Source organism: Gorilla gorilla, chromosome 13 (genome assembly GCF_029281585.2).
Source record: "Gorilla gorilla gorilla isolate KB3781 chromosome 13, NHGRI_mGorGor1-v2.1_pri, whole genome shotgun sequence".
NCBI classification, from domain to species: domain Eukaryota; kingdom Metazoa; phylum Chordata; class Mammalia; order Primates; family Hominidae; genus Gorilla; species Gorilla gorilla.
In genome coordinates, this window is record NC_073237.2 from 46,985,532 (window position 1) to 47,011,519 (window position 25,988).

The window sequence follows — 25,988 nt, forward strand, 5'->3', positions numbered from 1 at the left end:
GAGACACATTTTAAGATTCATGCCCCAAAATTGCACAACACTTTTTCCTTCACATTTCTAATATTTTATAAGTTATTTAAGATTATAAAATGTTGTGACTGACCCAAGTTATACACATAAATTGACTAAAGAAGATGGTATTCAAGAAGAATCCCAATGCTAGTTTGTATATTTGGTTACTATTAAAAAAGCAAATTATTTTCAAGTAATAATAAACTCATTCATTTTAAATTTTATCCTATTTATCCTATGAGTAAATCTGAACTAAAAGATATATTATTGAAGGGTACACATATCCTATTCGGGATTGAAAACAATGATGAGTCTATTTGACAATTCAACATAGTATTCCAATACTCTCCTAACAGGGATGATTATTTCATTTCTAATGTACTCTGTGCATTTACAATCAGGATTTTCTTTCTAGTGACTCACATTATAGCAATGGTCCCATATATACTGCTCTTTTTAGCTTCTAGCTAGCAATCCCCACTGAAGAAAATAATTAAATATGTGAGGAATAAATGGGCTTAAGAAGCATGAAAATGAACTTTCCAATTAAAACTCACTCACAAATCCTATTTCTTACAAAGTAATTCTATTTAAACTAAGGACAGCCTTACTTTTAAGTTGCTGACAGTTTCACAGTTTCGCTTGGTCTTAGATTCTTTTTTTTTTTTTCTCCTCTCATTGCTTTTTCTCTACATACTTCCTACTATTTTAAGTTGGTTGTTGGTTGGAGACAGAGAAGGAGGAGATAAGTGGGAGGGAGAAGAAGCAGAGAGCAAAAGTGGGTTGGTTTCATTCTCAAGTTTAACTTGCTGGGAAGTATGTAGAGAAAAGCAATTCTGTTTATGTTGACGCATTACATGTCTGAAAGGATTCTGTTCAGCTGGAGGGAGGCATGGGGGCAGAAAGAAGTATTAGAGTAGCAGATATTGGCCAGTTTACATCAGCTCCTAAATTAGGATTTCATGGTATCTTGTCTTTTTCAGAGAATGGTAGTATTCATTATCAGATAAGAATCTACCAGGCTAAAAATTAATGATGAAGGCAATATTAATAATTTTTGGATTATCTATAACATAATTTAACTTTATTAGAATAAATTAGTGTTCATATAAATATGTCTTGCAGGATTCAAGCATAATGTATGTTTTCATGCTTAATAAATTCTATAATCACCTTTAGTTTATACTGCAATTGCTTCATTTCCAAATCCATGCTCCTTGAAGGACCAAGTGATGTAACTTGTATCCGTGGAAATGTTACCTGGGAATTTTCTTCTGCCAAACTTGTGATTTCAGATGAGGACTCCAATTTCTTTAGTAAATCTTCTTTTTCTTTCCGAAGCCCAGCCAAATCCAAATTTAGCTTCTTTTTTTAAAAAAAGAAAATAAATATAAATATATTTTAAAAGTAACTACATTTAATCTAACAATTATCAGCATAAAATTCTACAGCTAGGAAAATATTAAAGAGAACTGAAATTAAGTATAGTTATTATACAAACTTTACAAAAATCTTTACCTCTATTCGATTTTGCTTATAGTAGTAGGGCTTGCAAAGGTAAAACAAAGTGAACCAGCTATACTCAGTATCTTTTGGTTGGCTGGTCCTGACTCATGATGCACTATTTCTTTACCTTCACACATACATGGGTGAGCCAGACATTCACATATTTGATAACCTTGACTTCAGAGCTGATATAGTACTTAACTGGGAAAAGCCAAGCTGGAGCAGGACAAGATAACAGATGTTAGCTGTTTATTCCACTGGGTAGGTCTTACCATCCTATATAGCAGCCAAAATGCTTCTCATTTAGCAACATAAATGTTAAGTCCAATTAGCAGACGAGGCTTGTTAGAGATTTAGTTCAAATAAATAGCATGCAAACAAACTCGCTCAGTTTTATGCACTTGATTGATTGTTGAAAAGTCCTGTTTCTAATGTTGAGGTAGAAATGCACTAAACTCCTTATATTTTGAATTTTTAATAGCATAAACATTTTGCTAAATGACATAATAGTAATGTTTTTATGAAGGAGTGTAAAAGAAACCCATCTTAACGTTAGCCTTTCTCATTCACCCATCTATAGTGAGAAGAATGTCACCAAACTATAATGGCATAACAACTCAGAGCTGCTTAAGAGGGTGTTTGCATTACTATTTTATTATTCCAAAGAAGCTTATAATGTGGCACCTTAACATAAGGTACAATTAGACAAAATGATACTGAAATCTCTCAGAGGGGGAAAAATCTTTCTTTGTTGAAATTCCAATTAGAAATGGCAAAAATGTAGCTAAAGTGTACAGTAAGATAAACATGAAACATGTTACTTAAGTATTAACACTATATTTAAAACACAATTTCTAGAAACTATACCATAATTATATATGTATTTGTATATGTAAGCGCATATTATTAAATACGAATATTTCAGATCATGGATTCAAAACTAGAACTTGATATACTTGAGATTAAACTGTTTTGGTAACATAAAAAGTATGCTGTGGTGAAAAAACTATTTGGCTATATTTTAGCTTTATAATCTAAAAGTATGGTTCTATAGATTTTTAGGAAATTGTTTACGAAATTTGTTCCATGAAATTTGTTCATGAGTTGCCCCAAAAGAGCCTAATAATTAATATCTAAAAGTAAACTCTTAATCTCCTTAAACCGGGAAATCTTCCTGGCTAATATTCAAGCTTGAATCCATCTCCCTCCCTATTTATTCATTCTCTATTTATTCATCCAATCAATTGTCAGGTTCTACAATTTACATAGTGTTTCTCATTTTCATTCCTTTCAGCCACTCTCTTAATGCAAACCCTCATTATCTCATTAAGATTATTACAACAACCCTCTCTCTCCCGTCAACCTTTCCCTACCTTCATTCCACCTTTTATACAACTTCCTAAAACTACACTGACCAGTTATTCCCTTAATCAAAGCCCTTCATGGGTTCTTCATTCCAACAGAATAAAGCTCAAATGTTTGTGGATAATAAGGCTCTCTAAGATTAGGCTTCAATTTGTGTTGAAGTCAGGCATCACATGAAGCCAAACCTGCCTGCCATTCCCCAAACCTGCCTGCCGTTCCCCAAACGTGCCTGCCATTCCCCAAACCTGCCTGCCATTCCCCAAACCTGCCTGCCATTCCCCAAACCTGCCTGCCATTTTTACATGGATGACTCTACACGTGGTGTTTCTTTCTGCTGAAATCTGTCTCATCTTTAAAGGGCAGCTTAGTATTCCTCCTTCTTGAAGGCTTCTTTGTTCTTTTCTTCTTACTGGGATACTTAGGTGTGGCTTCTCTCATTTGTTATACTTGTATGCCACTAGATTTCTGTCTAATCTTTCTACCTGGCAGATCCTGACACTATAAATGTACCTCCACTGAGGAAAGACCAAGTCAATAAATACATTCTTCTAAAAGACATGCATATGTAACTTTCAACTTCAATTTAACAATATAAAAATGTATTAAATGAAGAAATACTGAAATTATGGAGGCAGTAAACTAAATGACTTGTACTTTATTAAAATATAATGTTTTGATTAAACAATATTTAAAATCTACAATCTTGAAAACATATTTCCAGTGTTAGGTATATATGCATAGAAATGCTATGCAGCATCTGTTGAAATAGAGGAAATATGCAAATCACACATTCCATCAGTTTGGAAACCTTTGGTTCTCCTTAGCATTGTGGACAAATAACTGGAGCTCTATTACTAACTTCTCTCGGTTTAAAAATTCTACTTCTTACTTGAGAAAGCTATAGATGAGAAAAAAATGTATAAATAACTTTCTTTTGCTTACAAGTGCTCTAGGCTGTGAGACAACTTTTGTGGGTGACCTTGTTAGAAAGAGACTGTGCTATAAAATCTACCAACAAATTAAGATTACTCTTAAAATTGTGATTTTTCTTGTTTATTAGCAGCATGATTCCTATTTCTCTACTATTACCTTTCCATCTTCAAGCAAATATTTATAAGCATTTAAGTCACGTTAAGAACAAGTGAAAACAAAACACACATGGAAGAGTCATAATTTCTGGATTCGAATTCTCTGGGTCTACTGCTTACCAGCTGAGTGAGCTTACATAAACACATGGCTTTGTTTCCTCATTTAAAAAGAGACGGTGCTTGTCTACCTAACAAAGGTGATCTCGAGGACAGAATCTTAAAACGTCTGTGATTGCACGTAGTAGATGTTCAACGTGCAGCATTATTGTCAGCATTGTTATCTTGTGGTAAAGGCTACTACATAGTGTCTGAGAAGTGTGTTAAAGGCTGAGGAGCTAGATTAATAAAACTTTAACATGTATATACATAATAACCTGGTAATTTCTCCCATGACAGAAAACTTTAGTTCGTCTTAAGTCATAGTTACTTGTTTGACTAAAATCAATCTAGGATCCCTCCTACACTACTACCCAGGTATTGAAGGCAGATATGCTCCTCTGACTCTATATCCGCAGCAGGGCAATCCATCTACAGTCTCCTAAACATCTATTTCAATTTAAAAATTGACTTCAATAAGTACTGAGATTTGTATTGATTTATGTGTAGTCAATTATTTCTAACCAAAGGTTATAAAATAGAACTTAACACTATAAAATTTTTAAACTAGACACTATCTATTAATAATTTATTTAAATTTAACATTGAGGAAGCATAAATCCCTGAAAAGGAAAGAACTCTCTAAGCGACTGTAAGAAGAAATAAGAATGTACTGAAAAACTTACTCTTCAGTATAATATCCTGTGGTAGACACAATTCTCAGATGACTCATGCTCTGGTACAATACCCTCCCCTTGTATGGGACCCAGAAATACGATATGCTATCATTCCCATGATTACATTATGTTATATGCAAAGAGGATTCTGTAGATGTAATTAGGGTCAGGGTCCCTAATCAAGTTTCTGAGAGCTAATCAAAAGCAAGCTTTCCTTGTCTGGTCCTGACCTAATCAGATGAGCCCTTTCAAAGAAGGCCAGAGGCATTCTCTGAGATCAGGGAGATTCCCCCGCTGGCTTTAAAGAAGTAAGTTGCCATGTTATGAGAGGAGCTACAAGTCAAGACCTAAGGGAGGCCTCAATGAGTTGAGAATGATCCTTGGCTCTTAGCCAGCAAGCCACGGACCTCAGTCCTATACCCACAAGTAACTGAATTTTTCAAAAAAGGCAGCCTGGCTGACACACTGATTGCAACCTTGCCACATTCTGAGCAGAGCACCCCACTAGGCTGTATCAGACTCCTGACCCAATAACACTGTGAGGTAACCAATGCATGTGTTGTTTCTCAGCTGCCAAATTTGTGGTAATTTGTTTTGTAGCACAGAAAATTAATATGGGTCCTGATATTTTTTTAATCAGCACCTTTCTAAAACTTACTCTTGTTCTCTTACTACCACTCTGTCCCATCTCAAGAAAGTATCCCAAACCCCACAATGTGTAGAGTTTATATAATATTCTCACTCTGGATTAATTTTGTTTTCTTTATCCATAATTTTGTATTCATTTTATTTATTCAATTGCTTTACAAACTGTCCCATTTTCTTTTCAGATGAGGTCTTGCTCTATTGCCCAGGCTGGAGTGCAGTGGCTCAATCATAGCCCACTACAGCCTCAAACTCCTGGGCTCAAGGGATCCTCCTGCCTCAGCCTCCTGAGTAGCAGGGACTACACGTATGCACCATCATACCCAGCCAATTTTTAATTCTTTTTGTAGATATGGGATCTTGCTGTGTTGCCCAGCCTGGTCTCGAACTCCTGGCCTCAAGCAATCTTCCTGCCTCGGCCTCCCAAAATGCTTGGATTATAGTCATGAGCGACTGTGCTTGACCCCCATTTTCTTTTTAATTTTTTTTGTTCTTTTTCAATTTATTTGTATGTTCCACTTTCTATGCTAGAAATATAAATTGCCTCTACCAGATCTGCATTTTGTAGTTTAACTGACAAGCAAAAAGCCTCTGGCCAGAAGCTTTTGTTTGCTGCTCTCAGCTGCAACTGTAGAATCCCATGAATAGGGTAAATTAGTCGCCCCTGGCCTATTTTCCCTTGTTTTCTTATATGGGATTTCATTCACAAACTGCTTTTATTCGTGGCCCCAGCTTGACATTTGCTGGGAGATTTAGATATGGAGTACCTGGATTCAGAACCTGATTCAATATCTATCATTTATTCTTTTTACACACACTATGTAGTTGGCACTATACTAGTTCTCTGTTTTCAGTAAGAAAAAGGTTATAAATAATCCTTGCCTTTAGGTAGCTACTGGTCTATAATCCAGAAATATGTAACAATAAACTATAGTAAGTGCTATGAAGAAACAAAACAGGAAGCTGAGGGAACTGCTGCTACCTTCAATTCCCGTCTGGTAAATGCTGGCTAGAGCTTGTTTCCCTCCCCGTATTCCCCTGATTTGTTCTGTAAAATGTGATCTAGAAGCTAAGTACAGCATTGAATGTCCTAGCTTAGATCTATGACCACTCTGCTTTCCAACTTTTACTCAAGAGAAGGTAGTTGCCAAGTCACTGGTCAGTAAACTGGGGGCAGTCTGAGGACATCAGGCATCCCTTCTCCATCAGGGAGACCTGGTAAACATTTTAATGTTCAGGAATGAACTACCAGAAAAAATAAAACAAGGCCCTTGGAAAATATTCTTCAGGCCCAATAATGAGAAATAAAGGGCTTAGAAAAAAAGCTGAGAAAATCATTTCCCTAATTACTCCCAAAACAATATATTTTTAGATACTCTCTGATCTTGATGTCTCTAAAGAATAAAATATTCAATATCTGCCTATTCAACGAACATGTTGCTAGTTGTAGCACATGTAAAGAAAATGCTGTTGGGTATCCAACTAGTTTACTAGCAGTGCTCCAAGGGAAATGAATGGGATCGGGTATAGCTCTTTACTTCTAAAATGAAAGTGATTCTGACCTACAGTTTTTTTCTGGACAATATCCATCCTACAGCATTCAAAGACACAGTTCAGTCTTTCCCATTTGTTTTTTACAACTGGATTAAAAATTTAAAGTAATGAACCATTTAAAAAATTTGGAAATATTCTTAGTTGGGATAGTGGAGTCTGAAACATAAAGACACAAAATTCTAGTAAATCCAGCCAAACATGAGGTGGAATGCCAGAGACACTGGATCAGGGTTTCTTGGAAGCCCATGGAGGAAACAGCTGGTGGCCAAAGAACACTTTGCAGTCCATGCTGGAGCAACGGTGAGACGCTCAATACTGAAAAAGGCCAATCAGTAACCAGAGTAAAAAGTGAGGCTTAGTTCCCATCTATAACAATAATGTACTCTCCAAGTTTTCTTTCTCATTTTGAAAGACAAAGGGCTTGACAATCCAAGTAGAGAAAAGCAATCATTAAACGAGAATGATCTGTTTCCAATAACTTCTCCAAAATCTCTCATCTTAAATTCTGCTTAGGACTGACTTAAGACTATTTAATGTTGAATACAGAAATAAGTTCATTTATATTCTCATAATCCGATTATTCTGATTCATAATTAAGTACAGGCAGCAATTTTAAAATCTTATTATTGTGTTTCTAAAAAATTACAACATAAATTCTGTTACCAGAATGTAAATAAATGAGACTGGAGAGAAAATTCTAATTGAACAGGATATATGTAAATTCTACAGGCAAGAACTCCCTAGAAAGTCACCATAATCTTAATGATATTCTCCCTCCTGTGAATAGAATCAACGTTCTTTTATTGAGAATATTATACTTTTAAAGGGGATAAAACTGAAAGAAATAAAATTCTGTATGCTGTCCAGGTATAGGACTAAATTCACAGTCAATTCAAATGTATGAGTTATCAAGACAATGCTATCATTTTCTATGTCATTAACAAATATTTTCCATACAACTTATTTAAAAAGGTAAATAGTTCAGATTAATAACTTCCAAGTTTAGTAATTTAAAAGACTTTTAAATTTAAAACATTAATTTTCTTGTTACAATACTTGAGATCACTAAGAGAAAGAATTAAAAATTAAAAACCAATAACCAAAAACAAATCTTAGGCAGAGATGTAATTATTTATGTAACAAAATTTCTTCTGAAAAATCCACTGAGTTACTGCATCACTCATTTATATACTATTTTCTGACAACTGCAGTTATGAAAGGGCTACACTATGTTTCACAAAATGTCAAGCAAATGAAGGTAATATAGAGGACTTTTCACCAATGCTTTTGCTAGTAGTTAGACTTCAGTAGCCTTTAGAGACCATTAAGTACCTTTTGGCTAATTGGCCAATGGTAGATTAATCCTCTTTTTATTCCAGCAACACTATTTTAACACCCTTACACTCTGTCAGTGCAGAGTCTGAATGACAAAATAATATTGTGCATGAATAATAAGCAGAAAAGTTAAATTAACATTTCACGTTTCACATGCCATACATAGGTGTCAGAGGAACTTCCTTTTTTAAGTCACTGACATTCAACTTTTTTAAACAATCTCATGTTGACATCTTATTGAGGTGAATCTTCCTAATTACTGCTAATTGCCTATCAAGAAAAAAAAACTCTTTTCATGAAGTGTAGTTGTCTGCTACAGATGAACCCAGCTCCAGTGTGCACATTAAAGACAAAGCATGACACTTAAGGTGCTACTTTGTTATAAGGTCATACTAAATATGGTTTGCAATTAACAAAGCAGTTTTTTTATGGGTCTGAAAATGCCAATCTGTCTTGATGTGTTCAAATTAGGTTCTATCAGAGAAATATGGATATCTGCATATGGATAAGAGATACGCTACTCTCAATAACATTTACAAGGAGTTAAATTAATTCAATGCCCTTATACTTTGTAACACAAGTTCTAGCTAATGTCCAATTAAATATTTTGTAACTATGTTTAAATATTTCTCAAAATGAAAATCAACACTATTATTTCAAGTGTCAAATTATTCAAAACAGTTTACTAATACTTTTAATTCTGAAAGACCAAAAATACTCAAAACATTTAACAAGTACTTTTAATTTATATGAATAGTTTTAACATTATATGCCTTTATAGCAAATTTTAACCTATGTGATATTAGCAAGGTAGTGTCTTTCAAAATAATCTGAATAACTAAATGAACGCATTTTAATTGGATTTGTTGAACCACATCACTTAAACTTCTGTTCCCACAAGTACGGGGAAAATAATGGATAGTAAAAACACGTTATATGTGAAATTTAGAAAGTCAACTAATACAATTGACTTTCAAGTATTCACGGGAAAAATAAATATTTGTCTATTCACAGAAAAAAGAGTTTGACTGTTGGTTTGTTGTTATTTCAAATCTTCTGTTTAAGTTACGAGAAGAAAAGCTCTCTCTTTTTTTTTCTTTTATTATTATACTTTAAGTTTTAGGGTACATGTGCACATTGTGCAGGTTAGTTACATATGTATACATGTGCCACGCTGGTGCACTGCACCCACTAATTCTCAGTAAACTATCGCAAGAACAAAAAACCAAACACCGCATATTCTCACTCATAGGTGGGAATTGAACAATGAGATCACATGGACACAGGAAGGGGAACATCACACTCTGGGGACTGTTGTGGGGGGGGGGGGAGGGGGGAGGGATAGCACTGGGAGATATACCTAATGCTAGAAGAAAAGCTCTCTTGAAAACTAAATACCAGGTACTAAATACTGGGACAGATAATGGGAACCAAAAGTATATCCAGAATAATTCATCATCCTCACTACCAACATAATTTCTCAATGTTTATATGGTAATATTATGAGTTCAGTCATAGCCCTCCTAAACACGAGACTTACATATGACATGCTTACTAATGACTATGAGGTTGCAATGCATACCCATTCTGACTCCTTTCCTCAATAGGAAAGAAAGAGGATGGTAGCGCTATTTGATGTCCTAAAGGAGAAACTGTGCAATGTCTTTCGGAACTCCTCTTTTTCACTCTCCTTCTCCTGCTTAAATTCAGTTAATTCAACATAGAAATAGCTATTCCTCACATGTCCTATTTACTATTCACCACTTTAATTATATTCTTCCTTCACCCTCTTTGTCAATATTTTTTTGTTACTGGAGTTGAGTGGCAGTAAGAAGAAAAGAATCCATCCCAATTTAAAGATGTTTTAAGTGAATGTCCACTCAAAGAACCAAGAAAAAAAATAAACATGCCAGATCAACAAAAATAATACTTGATGTTTCAGGGTGATGTTAACAGCATTATCTGTATCTAAGTAAAGAACGGCAGCCTCCTGCCCTCATAACCAAGGCTTGGTCAGGCCTGGGGAGCTCTCTGAGGTGGCAGCAGGAGAAGGAAGCATGAGGACATTGTACACGCAGAGTTTGGAGCCTCTTCCACCAAGAGGATCTGCCTTTGGAGCATCAGAAAATGAAACTGAATTTGCTGAAGGTGAAAGTGAAGCTAAACAGGAAATTCTTAAAAACAAAGATCTGGCTGTTCAACATGCCCATTTTTATGGGCTTGGATGGACTAAATAAAGATAATATCACCGTTTGTAAAACTGGAGATGTTTTTAAGGCTAAAAATCTCATTGAGGTAATGTGGAACTCTCATGAAGCCCGTGAAAAATTTCTTCATCCAGGAATTTTTTAGACAAGTGAATTTTTTGAGTGATACATGTCAAGGTGACAATGCATTTCCAAATGGGTTAGATGTTACCTTTGAAATAACTGAATTAAGGAAATTAATGGGCAGTTAAAACACCATGGTTGGAAACAATGAAGGGAGTACGGTACTTGGCCTCAAACTCCCTGATCTTCTAGGTTATGCAGAAAAGGCGACTTTTCATTTTTCCCATGGAACAAAAGACGCTTCCCATGGCCTTTCTTCAAACCATGGCCCGGAAACTTCAAAAGGAATTTATCTGTAAACTTACATGAAGTTACTGAACAGTTCCCTTGGAGCTCACTTCTGGAAATGAACAGAAGATGATCAGCCAAGTACAGTCTTCCCATATGAAAGACCAGCCACACCATCAACTGGATAGGCATGTGGCGAGACCTGGGCTGCCACTTAAGGACAGCATCATTTGCTGTTTGAAAGTAAGGCAGACATTCACTTAAATCATGTCTTTCACATGCCATGGTCATTGTTACCAAGAAAATGTGTTTTGCTGAAAGTTAACCAGGAACTGACAGGCTACACTACAAGGGATATAAGCTTCATCAAAGATTTTGAACTTCAGTTGAATAAACCACTCATATTTGATTCAGTTTTTCCAGCATTTCTCTGAGGTGGGATGTTGGCACCCATGGTGATAAACTGTGAGTCCTGCTGATAGTTTCACCTCGGGGGACCAACAAGTGTCCAAGGATTCAGCATGCACAGCACCGGAGCAGAGTGCAGGCGACCACCTAGGTGGAGAAGCACGCTAGGCCAGCGGACCGCAACTGTGTACGCCAACACGTTTAAAGCCAAGCCAGGGCAGTTTGGGAGAACTTTTCCAAACACTTTTTTCTCAACACAGGAAACCTCTGCAACCTCAACTATGGGGAGGGCCCCAAAGTGTATTCGTGAGCTGGCTGAATGTATCTGCCAGTTTTATGGCACCAGGATTGTCTTTAGGCTTGGCAACACGGCTCTGTTGGAACTTAATTACTACTTTCCTATGGGAGCGCAGACAGGCAACAGGATATGTGATAGCATCTAGTTTTGAGCTGGGATAAGGTTCCTGTAGCTGACACCGCAGCGGGAGAAGCTCTGGGACCCTGATGGCAGTGAGTTGCCCACCATGCAATTTCTCTCAGAGTAAATGCGGATGAGAGATTCTTTGACTGCAGTCTATGTGAAATACCCCATTCATAAATTTTAAAGACATACACATGAAAAGAGGCCATAACTTTTAAAGTACAATTATAATGACTGAGTTATCAGAAACAGACTATCAAATATCTGCAGAAGTCTCATGAAGACTGCTGATTCATCTCTGATTAAACTTGGTTTTCCTAAAAATCAGATTTCAATACTTTTATTTGACTGTTTTCTTGTCCTTGTGGTGTGCTATTACAATAGTATTACTTCTTATTTTATGGTATTTTATTGCTCTAAAAGGCCTTTGTGGACTAGCCAGAGGAAATCAATATCCATATATAGTATTAAATTGCTCATAATACTTAATTCCTACATAAGCTTCAAAAGAGAGGCATCAGTATTCCTTAGAATAATTTTTGACTTCTAAAAATTTATAATAGACCATGATATATTTCTGAAATTTAAATTTTATAAGATAAAGAATTTCTCAGTAAGCCTCTGAAAAGTATGAATATAAACATTAAATTACATTTGAATCAGTTCTTAGGAAGACTACCTTATCACATTAATCTAAATTAAATATTACCAACTTTGGGGGTTATAGAGTCAAAGGCTAAAGATCATCATTTGCAGCTCCAAATTCATATATTCAAGCTAGCGAAAGATATATGTTTCTTAAATGTATCCTAAATATGAATAACATCTTAATACTTAAAAACTGAAATATTTTCATGATAGGGTCAATAGTTAACTGTACGTCTCTCGTTGGTTGTACCGTATCTAAGTCTTGCAAATAAAGTGCTTGGATGAAAGCCAGTCAGGGAATTTCAAAACCCTACAACTCATTACAAATTTAACAGCAGCAGTACTAAGTATTCATATGATGTTGATCATTTATAAATATACCCTACAAAAATTCTCAAGAGAAGCAATAATGTTTTTTTCTATTCCCTGTATAAATTTCATAAGGTTCAAGATAGTGAAAAATGGACATTTTTAGAAAGGACTTTTAAAAATCTTTGGATTTGATAAAATAAAAAGTTACTGATACCATTTAAAATGGGATTTTAAAAAACTAAGGACCAACATATGTAAAAATCACCAAAAAAAGTCTTTCATAGCATAGAGTAGAAATTTCTTTTATATAGAAAAAAGAGATTTGCAAAGTTTTGACCTATACTATATTATTCAAGGTATTTCTCATAGATTTCACTGAAAAGCTATTTTTTCCAACACGCAAAATTCCACATAGGAACTTCTACCATCATCCTTCCCTTCATTTTCTATTCAGAATTGTTTTCTGTTTATCATATTCTTTCAAGTAAAAAGGCTTGACCTAACAAAGTAGGTCACTCAATAAATAAAGTCAAATAAATACCTGACTCTCAGGCAGTTATGCTACATCAAGGACAATGATTCATGTAGATCTTTAGTAAGAGGGTAAGTCTAGGTGTTCTTCCATTTTTATTAATCAAGCCAGTTGATCTGCTTTTCTTCTAAATCAGTAGTTCTCAAATAGTACATACTATCCAGATGTGTGTGTATTTTGGAAATTTGTTGGGGCACTTTTGAGTGCCACAATGATTGGCAACTGAAGTGGGTGACAGCAAAGAATACATAAGTACTGCAATGTATAATCAGTCCTGCCCAATAGAAACTACTCTGTACCCTCATGACTCTGAAATTCCTGTCAATTACTCATGTAGGTGACAATTAACATATAATGAAATAACCTAAATCCTAACTCAAAATGACATACAGACAAAGTATTTGTATTCCCGTGGCTCCGCAAATTTAACTATCTTGTAAATTAGAGGAAGAGTAGAAGATGAGAATGAGTAGTTCTTTCCTTCTCTGAGGTAGAGCTATAAGAATGTAGGCTTACCACATGGCCAATACGCATGGCCAGAGCGGCATGGAGAAAGCTGATCTGGTCTGGAATGAAGAGATGTGAGAAAGAAGCATTAAAAACATTAGAGTGTCTGTCTGCAATTTTCTGTACCTTTACCAAGTCTATGATCTACAGTTCATCCTTTGATTTTGTGTTTTTTTCTTATGTTAGTTTGAAGTCTGTTTCTATCACTTGCTATCAAGACAGTCTTGTTAATACAGTCTTCTTAGTAAAGTCCAACAGTCTCTTCTCAGTTTTCTATTATCAGTTCCTCTATGGGATCTGACACTGTTGACCAAAGCTTCTCTTTTTCTTGTTAAAAACTTTCTCTCCCTTGTTTCTTTATTAAAGTACTCAATTTTTCCTCCACATTCTCTGTACAGTTCTTTTGGATCTCCTTCTCTGACTCCTCTTTGCCCATATAGCAGATAACTAACTCCCCCAAACTTAAGATCTTGCTGCAAAGATTTGTTCCACCTCCAGCATTCTTTCTCTGGGCTAATGACATCAGTAGATTTCCTTCTTCATTTTTAATGAAATATTTCAATATACCATAGGTATATAAAGAAAAATACAATGAATGCCCATGTGTTAACCAGTCAACTAAGACAATATATTACCAATACAGTTGAAGCTATGAACGTCTCTCCTGATCCACCAGAAATAATCACTATCCTGAATAACTTTGTTGTTTATTTTTCCCTTACCTTTCTTTATACTTTTAGAATATATACACATATAGACTCCTCAACCATATAGCAATTTAAAGACACTATTTCACATTTTAACAATCCCTGAAATTGTAATACAACTTCCCTTCCTAGATACCACACAATACCTGCTATTATTTAAACAATATTTTTTCTTTTAAATTGCATATTCTGTTGATTGCTGGTGAATATGAGTCCTATTATCTTAGTATATTACTGATCCAGCAATCTTGCTGAAATCTCTTATTAATTATAGTAATTTGTCTTCAGATTCTGTGGAGACAAGCATAATGCATGGGAACTAATGATGGTTTTGTTTCTTCATTTCTAATATATTTAACTTTCACTTCTGTCTCTTATATTAATGTGCTGGTTAGGTACTCAAGTACAACATCAAAGACAAACAATGATAGCAGGCATAGAAGTATTCTTCCTGATTTCAAAAAGAATGCATCTAACTTCTTTAAGTATGATGGCTAGTTCAGGTTTTTGGTAGACACCTTTTAACAGAACTGTTTCAGGTTTTTGGTAGACACCTTTTAACAGAATAAGAAAGTTCCCTGCTAGTCCTAGTTTGCTAAGACAATTTTTATCATGAACAGATATTTAATTTTATCAAAAAAATTTTACCTTTTTTATTGTGGTAAAAAAACATGAGATCTACTTTCTTAACAAATTTTCGAGTGTACAGTACATAAACTTCCCTCTTACAACTGCTTATGCTTGCAGCCCATACATTCAGGTATGTTATGTTTTCATTTTCATTTGTCTCAAGGTATTTTCTAATTTTCTTTGTGACATCTTTAACCCATTGGTTGTTTAAGAGTGTTTGGTTTAGCTGGGCATGGTGGCTTACACCTGTAATCCCAGCACTTTAAGAGGCCAAGGCGAGTGAATCACTTGAGGTCAGGAGTTTGAGACCAGCCTGGTCAACATGGCGAAACCTTGTCTCTCCAAAAATACAAAAAATTAGCCAGGCATGGTGGGCTCGCGCCTGTAATCCCAGCTACTCAGGAGGCTGAGGCAGGAGAATCACTTGAACCCAGAAGGTGCAGGTTGCAGTGAGCTGAGATCATGCCACTGCACTCCAGCCTGGGTGACAGAGCGAGACTCTGTCTCAAAAACAGAGAATGTTTTGTTTAATTTCTACACATTTGTGGATTTTACAGTTCTCCTTCTGCTATTGATCTTTAGCTTCATACCATTATGATCAGAAAAGATACCTTGTATTATTTCAACCTTAAATTTAAGGTATGTTTTTGGCCTAACGTGTAGTCTATCCTGGAAAATATTTCATGTGCACTTGAGAAGAATATATATTCTGCTGTTGTTGGGTAGAGTATTCTCTACACATCTGTTAGGTTCAATTGGTCCACAGTCTTGTTCAAGTCCTCTGATTCCATATTAATCTTGTTCGATATCCATTGTTGAAAGTGGAGTACTTACGCCTCCTATTATTGTGTTGCTGCCTATTTCTCCCTTCAGCTGTCAAAGTTTGCTTCCTATACATACAGGAGTTCTGAGGTTTGCCACATAAATATTTATAACTGTTTTATCTTCTTGGTGAATAGGCCCTTCTTTCAGGTGAATGTCTTTGTCTCTTATAATGGTTTTTGATTTAATATCTGATATTGGTATAGCCACCCCTTCTCTCCTTTGCTTACCCTTTGTATGGAATATAGTTTTCCATCCCTTCACTAATAAGCCTGTGTCGTTAAAACTAAAGTGAGTCTCATAGAGACAGGATATAGTTGAATTCTGTTTTTTTAATCCATTCGGCAACTCTCCATCTCTTGACTGGGGAATGTAATCCATTTATATTTAATTATTGATGGTGAAAAAATTTCCTATTGCTACCTTGTTTTCTGTCTTATAGCTCTTTTGTCTCTCTTTTCCTCTGTTGCTATCTTTCATTGTATTTCATTGATTTTTTTTTTTTTTGCAGTGACACATTTTGACTCCTTTTTCACTTTCTTCGTGTATCTTCTATAGGTATTTTCTTCGTGATCACCATGGAGCTTACATAAAATATATTGTTTATAACAATCTTTTAAGCTCATAACAACATAACTTCAATCACATACAAATTATTCATACGTTTACTTCTCACATGTAATTTGGTGAAACAAATTACATCTTTTTATATTACGTATTCATTATCATATTTTTAGTTATGTTTTTTAATACCTATTATTGTATTTTCTATGCCAGAATAAAAAGTGATTACACACCACTATTTACCTTTACCAGTGACCTTTATACTTTCACATGCTTTTAAATATTGCTGTTTAGCATCTTTTTGTTTCAACTTGAAGAACTCAGTTTAGTATTTCTTCTAAGAAAGGTCTAGTGGTGATGAAGTCACTCTACTTTTGTTTGTCTGGGAAAGTCTCTTTCACTTTCATTTTTGAAGACAGTTTTGCCAGACATAATATTCTTGGTTGGCATGTTTTTATCTTTTTAAGGTGTACACTTCTTTAAGTTTATTTCTTAAGGATGTTTCGTATATTTACAGGGTTGTGCAATTATCACCACACACTAGCTGTAGAGTACTTCTAAAGAACCTCATGCCCATTTACAGAAACTCCTTTCCCATCCCTGGCTCTAGTCAACCACTGAATCCAATTTCTGTCTATGGATTTTGCCTTTTCTGGACATTTTATATAAGTAGAATCATACTGTATATGGTCTTTTATTATTAGCTTCTTCCACTCAGCAATATGCTTTCAAGGTTCATCCATATTGTAACATATGTTAGTATTTTATTCCTTTTTATTAATGAATGATAATCCACTGTATGGATACACCACAGTTTTTTCTCCATTCATAAGTTGATGGACCCATAGGTTGTTTCCCCTTTGGGCTACTATGAATAATGCTTCTATCAATTAATGTACAAGTTTTTTATGTGCACTTATGTTTTCAGTTCTTTTATTTATTTATTATGATCTGGATGGTGGGAAGTCCAAGATTAAGTTGTGGATAGATCTGGTGTCTGGTGAGGCCATTTTTCCAAGTTGCCATGTGGCAGAGAGCAGAGAGATCTCCTGTTTCTTCCTCTTTTTATAAGGGCATTAATCCCATCATGGGGGCCCCGCCCTCATGAACTAATTCTCAAAGACTCCACTTTTGAAATGATCACATTGGGGGTTATGAATTATGGGGGAACACATATATTTAGTCTACAACACTGGGTTTATTCAGTTTCTCATTCTTAAATAAAATGTTTAGCTCTGTGATTCTTAGACTTCTTCTAATCTTACTACAAGTATTTAAGGATATAAATTTCCATCTGAGTACCACCTTAGTCACATTCTAAAAGTTTCCATCTGTGTTATTTCATTGTGATTCAATCTGAAGTATTTTTCATTTTCATTTTGTTTTCTTCTTTGACCCATTAGTTTTTAGAAATGCCTCTATAAATTCGCATCAGATATTTTTAAGTTAACTTTTTAAAGTATTTTCTACTTCAGTTGTGTTAGATAATATTATTTATATGATACAAATCCTTTGAAATTTATGGAATGTTGTTTTGTGGCCTAGTTACGTGAACATTTTTGATAAATACTTAGAGAAAGACTTTTTATTGCTCTGTTAAAATAATGTATATCTTTAATGACTTTTTATCAGCATTACTTAAAAGTACTGATATTATCAATACATGAATTATTTATTTTGAGCCTAAGTTATTAGATGTTTATATTTTAGAGGCTCTCTGCTCCCTTTTCCAGCAAATCTCCTCAAAATAACTCTAAAATGTATGCGTATTTAATTATATCCTCCAATTCCTCTCTTTCTGTTCCCATTCCTCAATTCCTCCCATGAACTGATTCTAATAAGCAGCAGTTGGCATAGAGAATGATAAAGTATATCATTCCCTTCTTGATATACTTTAACCATTTGGCTACTAAGATACTCTTTTCTCTTGCTTTTCCCTTTCACTGGCTCTCCTTTCTGGTCCTTTCTCATCTGTCCAACTTCTAAATATTGGAGGGCCTAGAGCTCAGATCTTGGACCTTATCTCTTTTGTACCTATCTCCACGCCCTTGGTGATTTCATTCAGCTTCATTTTTAAATGCCATCTACATACTCATGGCTGCAAAATTTATATGTCTAGCCCAGGCTTATCCCCTAAATTTTAAACTCATATATCCTACTACTTACTTGATATTTCCAGTTCACTAACAAATTACCATTTGGCTACAAACAATAAGCTGTTGTTGATTTTAGATCCTAAGGATTTAGTTTCTTTTTAATTCTTTTTGCAAGTTCTAGTATGCATTTATGAGGCCCTTTTTAATATTTTATTCAACTTTCTTGGTATTTTCTCACCACAATATTTAGTATATTACATTGTCACAAATACAATTCTTCTATCATCAACTTTCTACTCACTTTGTTAAAAACCTGAAAAATATCTTAAATACCTCTTTTTTCTTTACCTTCCTATATGCAATTAGTCATCAAACTTTTGGGGTTATAACACTGCAAAGTCTCTTGTTTTTTAAAAAACTTACTATTTCTACTAATATTGTCTAGATCTCTTCCTAATCATCTTTTGCCTTGATATTTAAACAATAATTTATCTAGTTGCTTGCATTCAATCTCTAGTCTCTCAAGCCTTAGTCTCAGTCCTTATTCTACATCAGAATCACCTGAGAGCTTTAAAAAACTACCAAGGTACAGGGCCTAACTCTTAGATATTCAAATTTAATTGGTCTATGGTCAGGCCTTGGCACAAGTATTTTTCAAAGTTCCCTAGGTGAGGATAATAAGTGGTCAGGGTTGAGAACCACAGCCAAACCAGATTATTCACTATTCTCAACAAACTGCTATGTCAGCTAGATGTCTTTTCAAGCTATCCTTTCTTCTAATGACTTTGCTCAATGCACACAACTTCCAAAATCATACAAAACCTTAAGGTTAAACCCAAATACCACTCCTTCAAAAGCCTTAATCAAGAATGACAGGAACAAATAACTCTCTCTCTCCACGTGCATTTAAACATCCATGGTATATATACACACGCACACATATGCATATATATCTCTATATCTCACAGTTTCCTTTTATTATTATACATATGTTCAACTGTGTTATTATCGGGGACAAGGATCATATTTAATTCATTGTTGAATATCCCATTATTATAGCGCTTTACATGTGTTAGGTACATTAAACTAAATTGAATTGTAACCAACATACTTATCCATGTGCATACCAATATTCTAGTCATTTAAAACCATACTCTAAAATATATGCACAGTTAAATAGTATATCAATTCAATAGTGATAAATATGCTACAATTTTTCACTTCCTGAAATATTGATATTGATGAGACACACCTATCTGAAAGTATGTTGATGTAAAAAATCAGGACACTACCAGAAATACAAAATTGTGCAATATATTATAACACTGCTTTATTTTAAACAGAAAAGAAATTTCTAACTGATGCTATTCAGGTCACATATTCTCATATTAATATTTTCTTTGGTAAGATAAGAAATGAATCTGAAAACAGAGTATAAGAAGTATAATTTTATAGTATACAGTGTTCCAAGTGGTAATAATAGTTTCCTACAAAGTCTAATATAGGACACAGATATTCTGTTAACAAACACCACTTGCTTCATCTAGAATAGAAGACAGGACATAGGAATAAGACAGTCATGTCCAATTCCACATGGATTCTCAGCTCTGATCCTGGGTTTTGCACAGTTTACCTTGCGAACATGATCCGAGTGACATTTCACAAATTCCTGGATAAATGTTGCTACACTCTGCTAGGAGAGAGACAGGCTATGTCACGCACAGATCAATAACCGCACTGTGTTTCATCAGCCTCAAAATCAAAAGTGCTTCATCTGGCAAAAGCCACGGCCCTAGAGAATCTGACGTATATAAAATGAATACCCTACAAGGAATGTGTACTACACAAACTACTGGGGTAAGGTAAAAGAAAACTCTGGAGATTAGCAATAAGGTACAAAAAGAGTAGTTTTCTACTTCATTATTACTAGCGGTATGAACACAGATCACAAAAACGGAAATGAGGCTATTTAAAATTCTGCAATTCCTGACAGGAAAAAAAAATGGCTCTGGTACAGTTCGATACCTTTTATCTTTCAAATAAGAATTCTGTAAATAAATATAAACCAACGACAAATATAAGTTTGGATACAATAACAATCACATAACTCCAAATACAGAAATTTTTAAAATGAAGATCCATGAAATAAGGCCCTTTTAGTGTTAAAGGGTTTGCTAAAGGTCTCTTCAGATTTAGTAGTTTTCATGCTCAATGTTTATATGCTAGATTAACTAGAAAACCCAAGGCATTTGTTGAATGGGCTGTGCTCTGCTGTTTTTAATTCCAAATTCTGACACTTAGCAAAAGTCTTTTATTTGAGGCTTGATTAAACTAATTTAAGATTATTTGGTTAATGTAATTGGACAACATATGAAGCAAATTTGAAAACTCAAATTCTAAAAAGGAAACTGCTTTAAGATTGCCATTGCCAAAAAAGTTTCTGCAGCAAAACGTGCTACTGCAGAATTTAGCTGGATCTGACTCAGACGGTAGGGGAATCAATAATTCATCAATAAATCAGAGAAGATAATGATGTTTAATCATAAACTAAACAATAGTATATAATGTTTTCTATGAATATTGAGAAAATATGTAATATTTATCAAATTATGGTGTGGGCACTATAGAACATACAAAATTAGGTAAAGCATATTCTTGCTTTTAAATTGTTTATAATGTAAAAAGTAAATAAATATCACAAAAGGAGGCTAGACCACCACTTGGATAAGAATAAGGAAATACATTTATTTGTTTCTCTTATATCCCCTAGCCTAGAGGCACAGCCACATTCTAATATAAAGATCTGGAAATACCAGCTGGGTGGACGAGGGCTAGGGAATTTGTTACCTTGACAGGTCAGATGTGAAGTGTGCCCGTAAAAAAGGAGCTACCCTGGCCGGGCACGATGGCTTACACGTGTAATCCTAGCACTTGGGGAGGCCAAGACGGGTGGATCACCTGAGGTCGGGTGTTTCAGACCAGCCTGGCCAACGTGGTGAAACCCTGTCTCTACTAAAAATACAAAAATTAGCCGGACGTGTTGGCATGCACCTGTAATCCCAGTTACTCAGGAGGCTGAAGCAGGAGAATCTCTTGAATCCGGGGTGGACAGAGGCTGCAGTGAGCCGAGATCGCGCCACTGCACTCCATCCTAGGCAACAACAGCGAAACTCCGTCTCAAAGAAAAAAAAAAAAAAAGAGCCACTCTTTGAGTACTCTCACTACCTTTCATAGTCTATGGTCAAATTCCACTTCACATTTCAAAATGCTCCTCCTACCATCTTTTAATCATAGTCTTAACAGCCATTGTGACAGTGCATTATCTTAAATAAAAGTTTAAAAGGTACCATTTTTGGAGGGGTAGTTATACCACTGGAATGCAAATGCAGTATAAAAATAAATTCATAAAAATAACTAAGTCCAGAAAGCATTATTGGAACAGTAAGGGCTTTGTACAAACTATAAAGCAGATGAGACCAGAATGAGTGCCTCTCTTTCCAAAAATATCTCTTAGAAACAAACAACAACCAAAAAACAAAACCACTGAATATTCCTAGTAGAACTCTAGGCACTAAGCTCCAGAACCGAGGTAAAGCAGGGCAGAAATAAGCCAAGAGTAATTGATTATTTAAAGACAGTTTTTCTAGTCTCGTACAGTCAGGAAGAAAAAATATTATCTTGCAATACAGAATACATTCTTAATAACTTGTTTTTGGAGAAGTCAAAATTTAAGTAATGGACTACTTTTAAAAGCCAACTTTTAATAATGAAAGACAAAAAAATCTTGAAAGTAGCCAGACAGAAATAATGCATTACTTATAGGGATATGCTAATTTGAATGACAGTAGATTTCTTAACTGAAACTATGGAGGCCAAAAGAAAAGTGGCACAATTGTTTTCCAAAACAACAACTTTTTTTTTTCTTAAAGAACTGTTGTCTGCAAATTCTATATCCTTCAGGAATGAAGAGAGACTTCACAGACAACCTACATACTTAAAAAAAAGTACATACCTTAATTAAACATACTTAATTGCTACCAAATACTATAAAACACTCTATTCAACAGCAGCTGAAATCGTAATTTTGTTCAAGTTCCCATGAAATATTCAACAAGATAGACCATATCTAGACCATAAAACCAACCTCAACAAATTTGGAAATATACACAGACTAGCCTCTGGTCATAATGGAATAAAACTAAAATTTGATAACAAAAAAGAAAAAGGAAAACCTGCAAACACTCATAAATTAAACAATATATTTTTAAATAATACACAAGTCAAAGAGGAAGGTTCAGAGAAAATTTAAAAAGCAAGAACGTAATGAAATGTAAAATATAGTATATTAAAAGAATATGGGATGCAGCTAAAGCAGTGATGGAAGGGAAATTTATAGCACTAAACAGTTATATCAGAAAAGAGAAATTCTAAGATCCTATAGCAAGCAGTTAGAAAAAGACCAAAATAAACCCAAAGCAAGCAGAAAAAAAGGAACTAATAAAGATAAGAGCAGAAATAAATAAAACTGACAATAGAAAAACAAAGAAAATCAATGAAACAAAAAGCTGGCTCTTGAAAAATCAACTAAATTGTTGTTTCTAGCAAGAACAAGAAAAATAAAAAGAAGACACAAATCCTCTTATCAGAAATGAAACAAGGACTATCACTACAGATCTTGCAGTTATATAATCTAATAAGAGAACAATAACATTAAGTAGAGTTTACCCCCAGAATATAAGAATAGATCAGCATAAGGAAACCTATTAATGTAATTCACTATATCAACAGAGTAAATTGGGGAAAACTCTTATTATCATCTCCATAAATTTCAAAAAGTTATTTAACTAAACAATTTTTCCTAATTAAAAACTCTTACAGGCTGGGCATGGTAGTTCATGCCTATAATCCCGGAACTTTGGGAGGCCAAGGTGAGAGGACTGCTTGAGGCCAGGTATTCAAGACAACCCTGAGCAACAAAGTGAGATCCCATCTCTACAAAAAAATTTTTAAAATAGTTGGGCATGGTGACACACACCCAGCAGTTTGAGGTTACAGTGAGCCATGATCACGTCATTGCACTCTAGCCTGGGCAACAGAGAAAGACCCTGTCTCAACAACAACAAAAAAGAAACAAAAAAAACCACTACAAACTCTTAGAAAGCTAAAAATAGGGCTGGGCACGGTGGCTCACGCCTGTAATCCTAGCACTTTGGGAGGCCGAGGTGGGTGGATCACCTGAGGTCAGGAGTTCGAGACCAGCCTGGCCAACATGGTGAAACCCCCTCTCTACTAAAAAATACAAAAATTAGCCAGGCATGGTGGCAGGCACCTGTAATCCCAGCTACTTAGGAGGCCGAGGCAGGAGAATTGCTTGAACCCAGGAGGCGGAGGCTGCAGTGAGTCAAGATCGCGCCATTGCACTCCAGCTTGGGCGACAGAGCAAGACTCCATTTCAAAAAAAAAAAAGAAAGCTAAAAATAGAAGAAAACTTTCTTAACTTGATATGTTATCTATCAAAATGTACAGTAAGCATCATACTTAAAGCTTAACTTTAAAGACAGTTATAAGTCAAGCTATTTGTCACTTTTTTTACTCTTCAATTTTATTATATCTCAGATCACTTTTACTCTAATCAAATAGCTTCCTCTAGTGAGGAATTTAGTGGAGAATAATGTTAGATTTGGAGGTTAGACATTTTTTTTCTGTTCCTAATCTTTGTTTTTTTTTTTTTTTTTTTTTTGAGTTAGAGTCTTGCTCTGTCACCCAGGCTGCAGTGCAGTGGCATGATCTCAGCTCACTGCAACCTCTGCCTCCTGGGCTCAAGCTATTCTCCTGCCTCAGCCTCCTGAGTAGCTAGGATTACAGGCACATGCCACCATGCCCGGCTAATTGTTTGTATTTTTAGTAGGGACGGGGTTTCACTATGTTGGTCAGGCTGGTCTCGAACTCATGACCTCAGGTGATCTGCCCACCTCTGCCTTCCAAAGTGCTGAGATTACAGGCATGAGCCACCACACTTGGCCTGATCCTCATTTTAAGAAATATTTTAACAGAGAATAGAATTTATACTGATGCATTTTATTTCAGCACACACTGAAGATCTGTTCCACTGTCTTATGGTTTCTACTATTGCTTTTGAGAAGTCAGTTGCCATTCTAACTTCTCTTGAAAAAAAAATTTTCACCATTTAATCTCCCATCCTTCAGGAGTCCTAATTAATGACAGACCTTCTTTTTCCCTTCATAACTCATATATCTTCTGTGTTTTTCATTCCTTTGTCTCTATGCCATATTCTGAATAAATTATTCTATCTATCTTCTAGTCATTTCCCTCATCCAGTTAACTAATTCTGAAGCTCTTCTCCTGTATGTAATTACAGTCAGTGAACTTTTAATTTTACTTACTGTATGATTTCACTTCTAAACACTCTCTATGGTTCTTTTCAAATACATCAGGCCACTTGTAATTTCTTGTGCTTTACAAATATTTTTTAGCATGTTGGCTGACAGTTTAAGCTGTCATTCATTCATTCCATTGAAGGTTTTTGTTTTTTGTTTTTTTAGTGCCTTGATAAATTTTACTTTTTGTCTCTAGTGGTCTGCTATTTCCCCTGATTTCTCCAGGTTTGGATTTACTTCATTTCATTCATGTTTCAAAGTACTGGGTCTCTCACATTGATACAAGATCACCATAAGGATGAAAATAACTTTACCTTAAAACTAATGATTTAATATGGAAAACAAAAAGGCAGCAATTCCACTATTTACACACAATGTAGAGGAATACTTTTGCAGAAGAGTTATCAGTATCCCTAAGCATGCAGAGAAGTGCTTTAATAAGATGCTTCCTAGTTTATGAAATATATTTGTTTGATCCTTTATCTTTTTAAAGATAAGGAATTAATCACTTAGAAAATGTGTTGCTTCCTTCAGGTGTTATACCTAGTAAGTGATGTAGCTGGGACAGATCTTAATCTTCTACACATTAAACAATGTTCCTAGGACTGTTAATTAATGGCTCACTGAAGTCTCAGGAATGGGTAAATAAATCAAAATGGATTACAGTCTTTAATACGAAACCCACAACTGTGAAACTACTAGGAAGAAACACTGGGAAAAAAACACTTCAGGGCACTGGTTTGGGCCAATATTTTTTGAGTAAGATCTCAAAAGCACAGGTAACAAAAGCAAAAATAGACAAATGGGATTATGTCAAGCTAAAATGCTTCTGCACAGCAATGGAAACAATCAACAAAGAGACAACCTAAATAATGAGAAAAAATATTCGCAAAGTATCCATCTGAAAAGGGATTAATAACAATAATATACAAAGAACTCAATAGCAAAAACAAATAATACAATTAAAAATGGGCAAAAGATTTGAACAGACATTTCTCTAAAAACAGACATAAATGGCCAAAAGGTATAAGAAAAAATGTTCAATGTCATTAATCATAAGTGATATGCAAATCAAAACCACACTGAGGTATCATCTCACCCCAGTCA

General features: G+C 34.9%; 1 protein-coding gene and 1 pseudogene across 11 annotated transcripts in view; one reads left to right on the forward strand and one right to left on the reverse strand.

The window, feature by feature from the left end:
• The window catches only part of CNTLN (centlein), a 365,528-nt gene that overhangs the window by 37,142 nt on the left and 302,398 nt on the right, over nt 1-25,988 (reverse strand). For 9 of the 11 annotated variants that reach the window (XM_031014894.3, XM_031014893.3, XM_063696349.1 and 6 more), the window contains one exon: nt 1,186-1,377. In XM_031014894.3, the coding sequence (XP_030870754.3) occupies nt 1,186-1,377 (192 nt within the window). The remainder of the gene's footprint in view (nt 1-1,185; nt 1,378-25,988) is intronic. The other 2 variants (XM_055349847.2, XM_055349846.2) reach the window with 1 other exon arrangement.
• On the forward strand, nt 10,336-11,759 carry LOC101125230 (sorting and assembly machinery component 50 homolog; annotated as a pseudogene).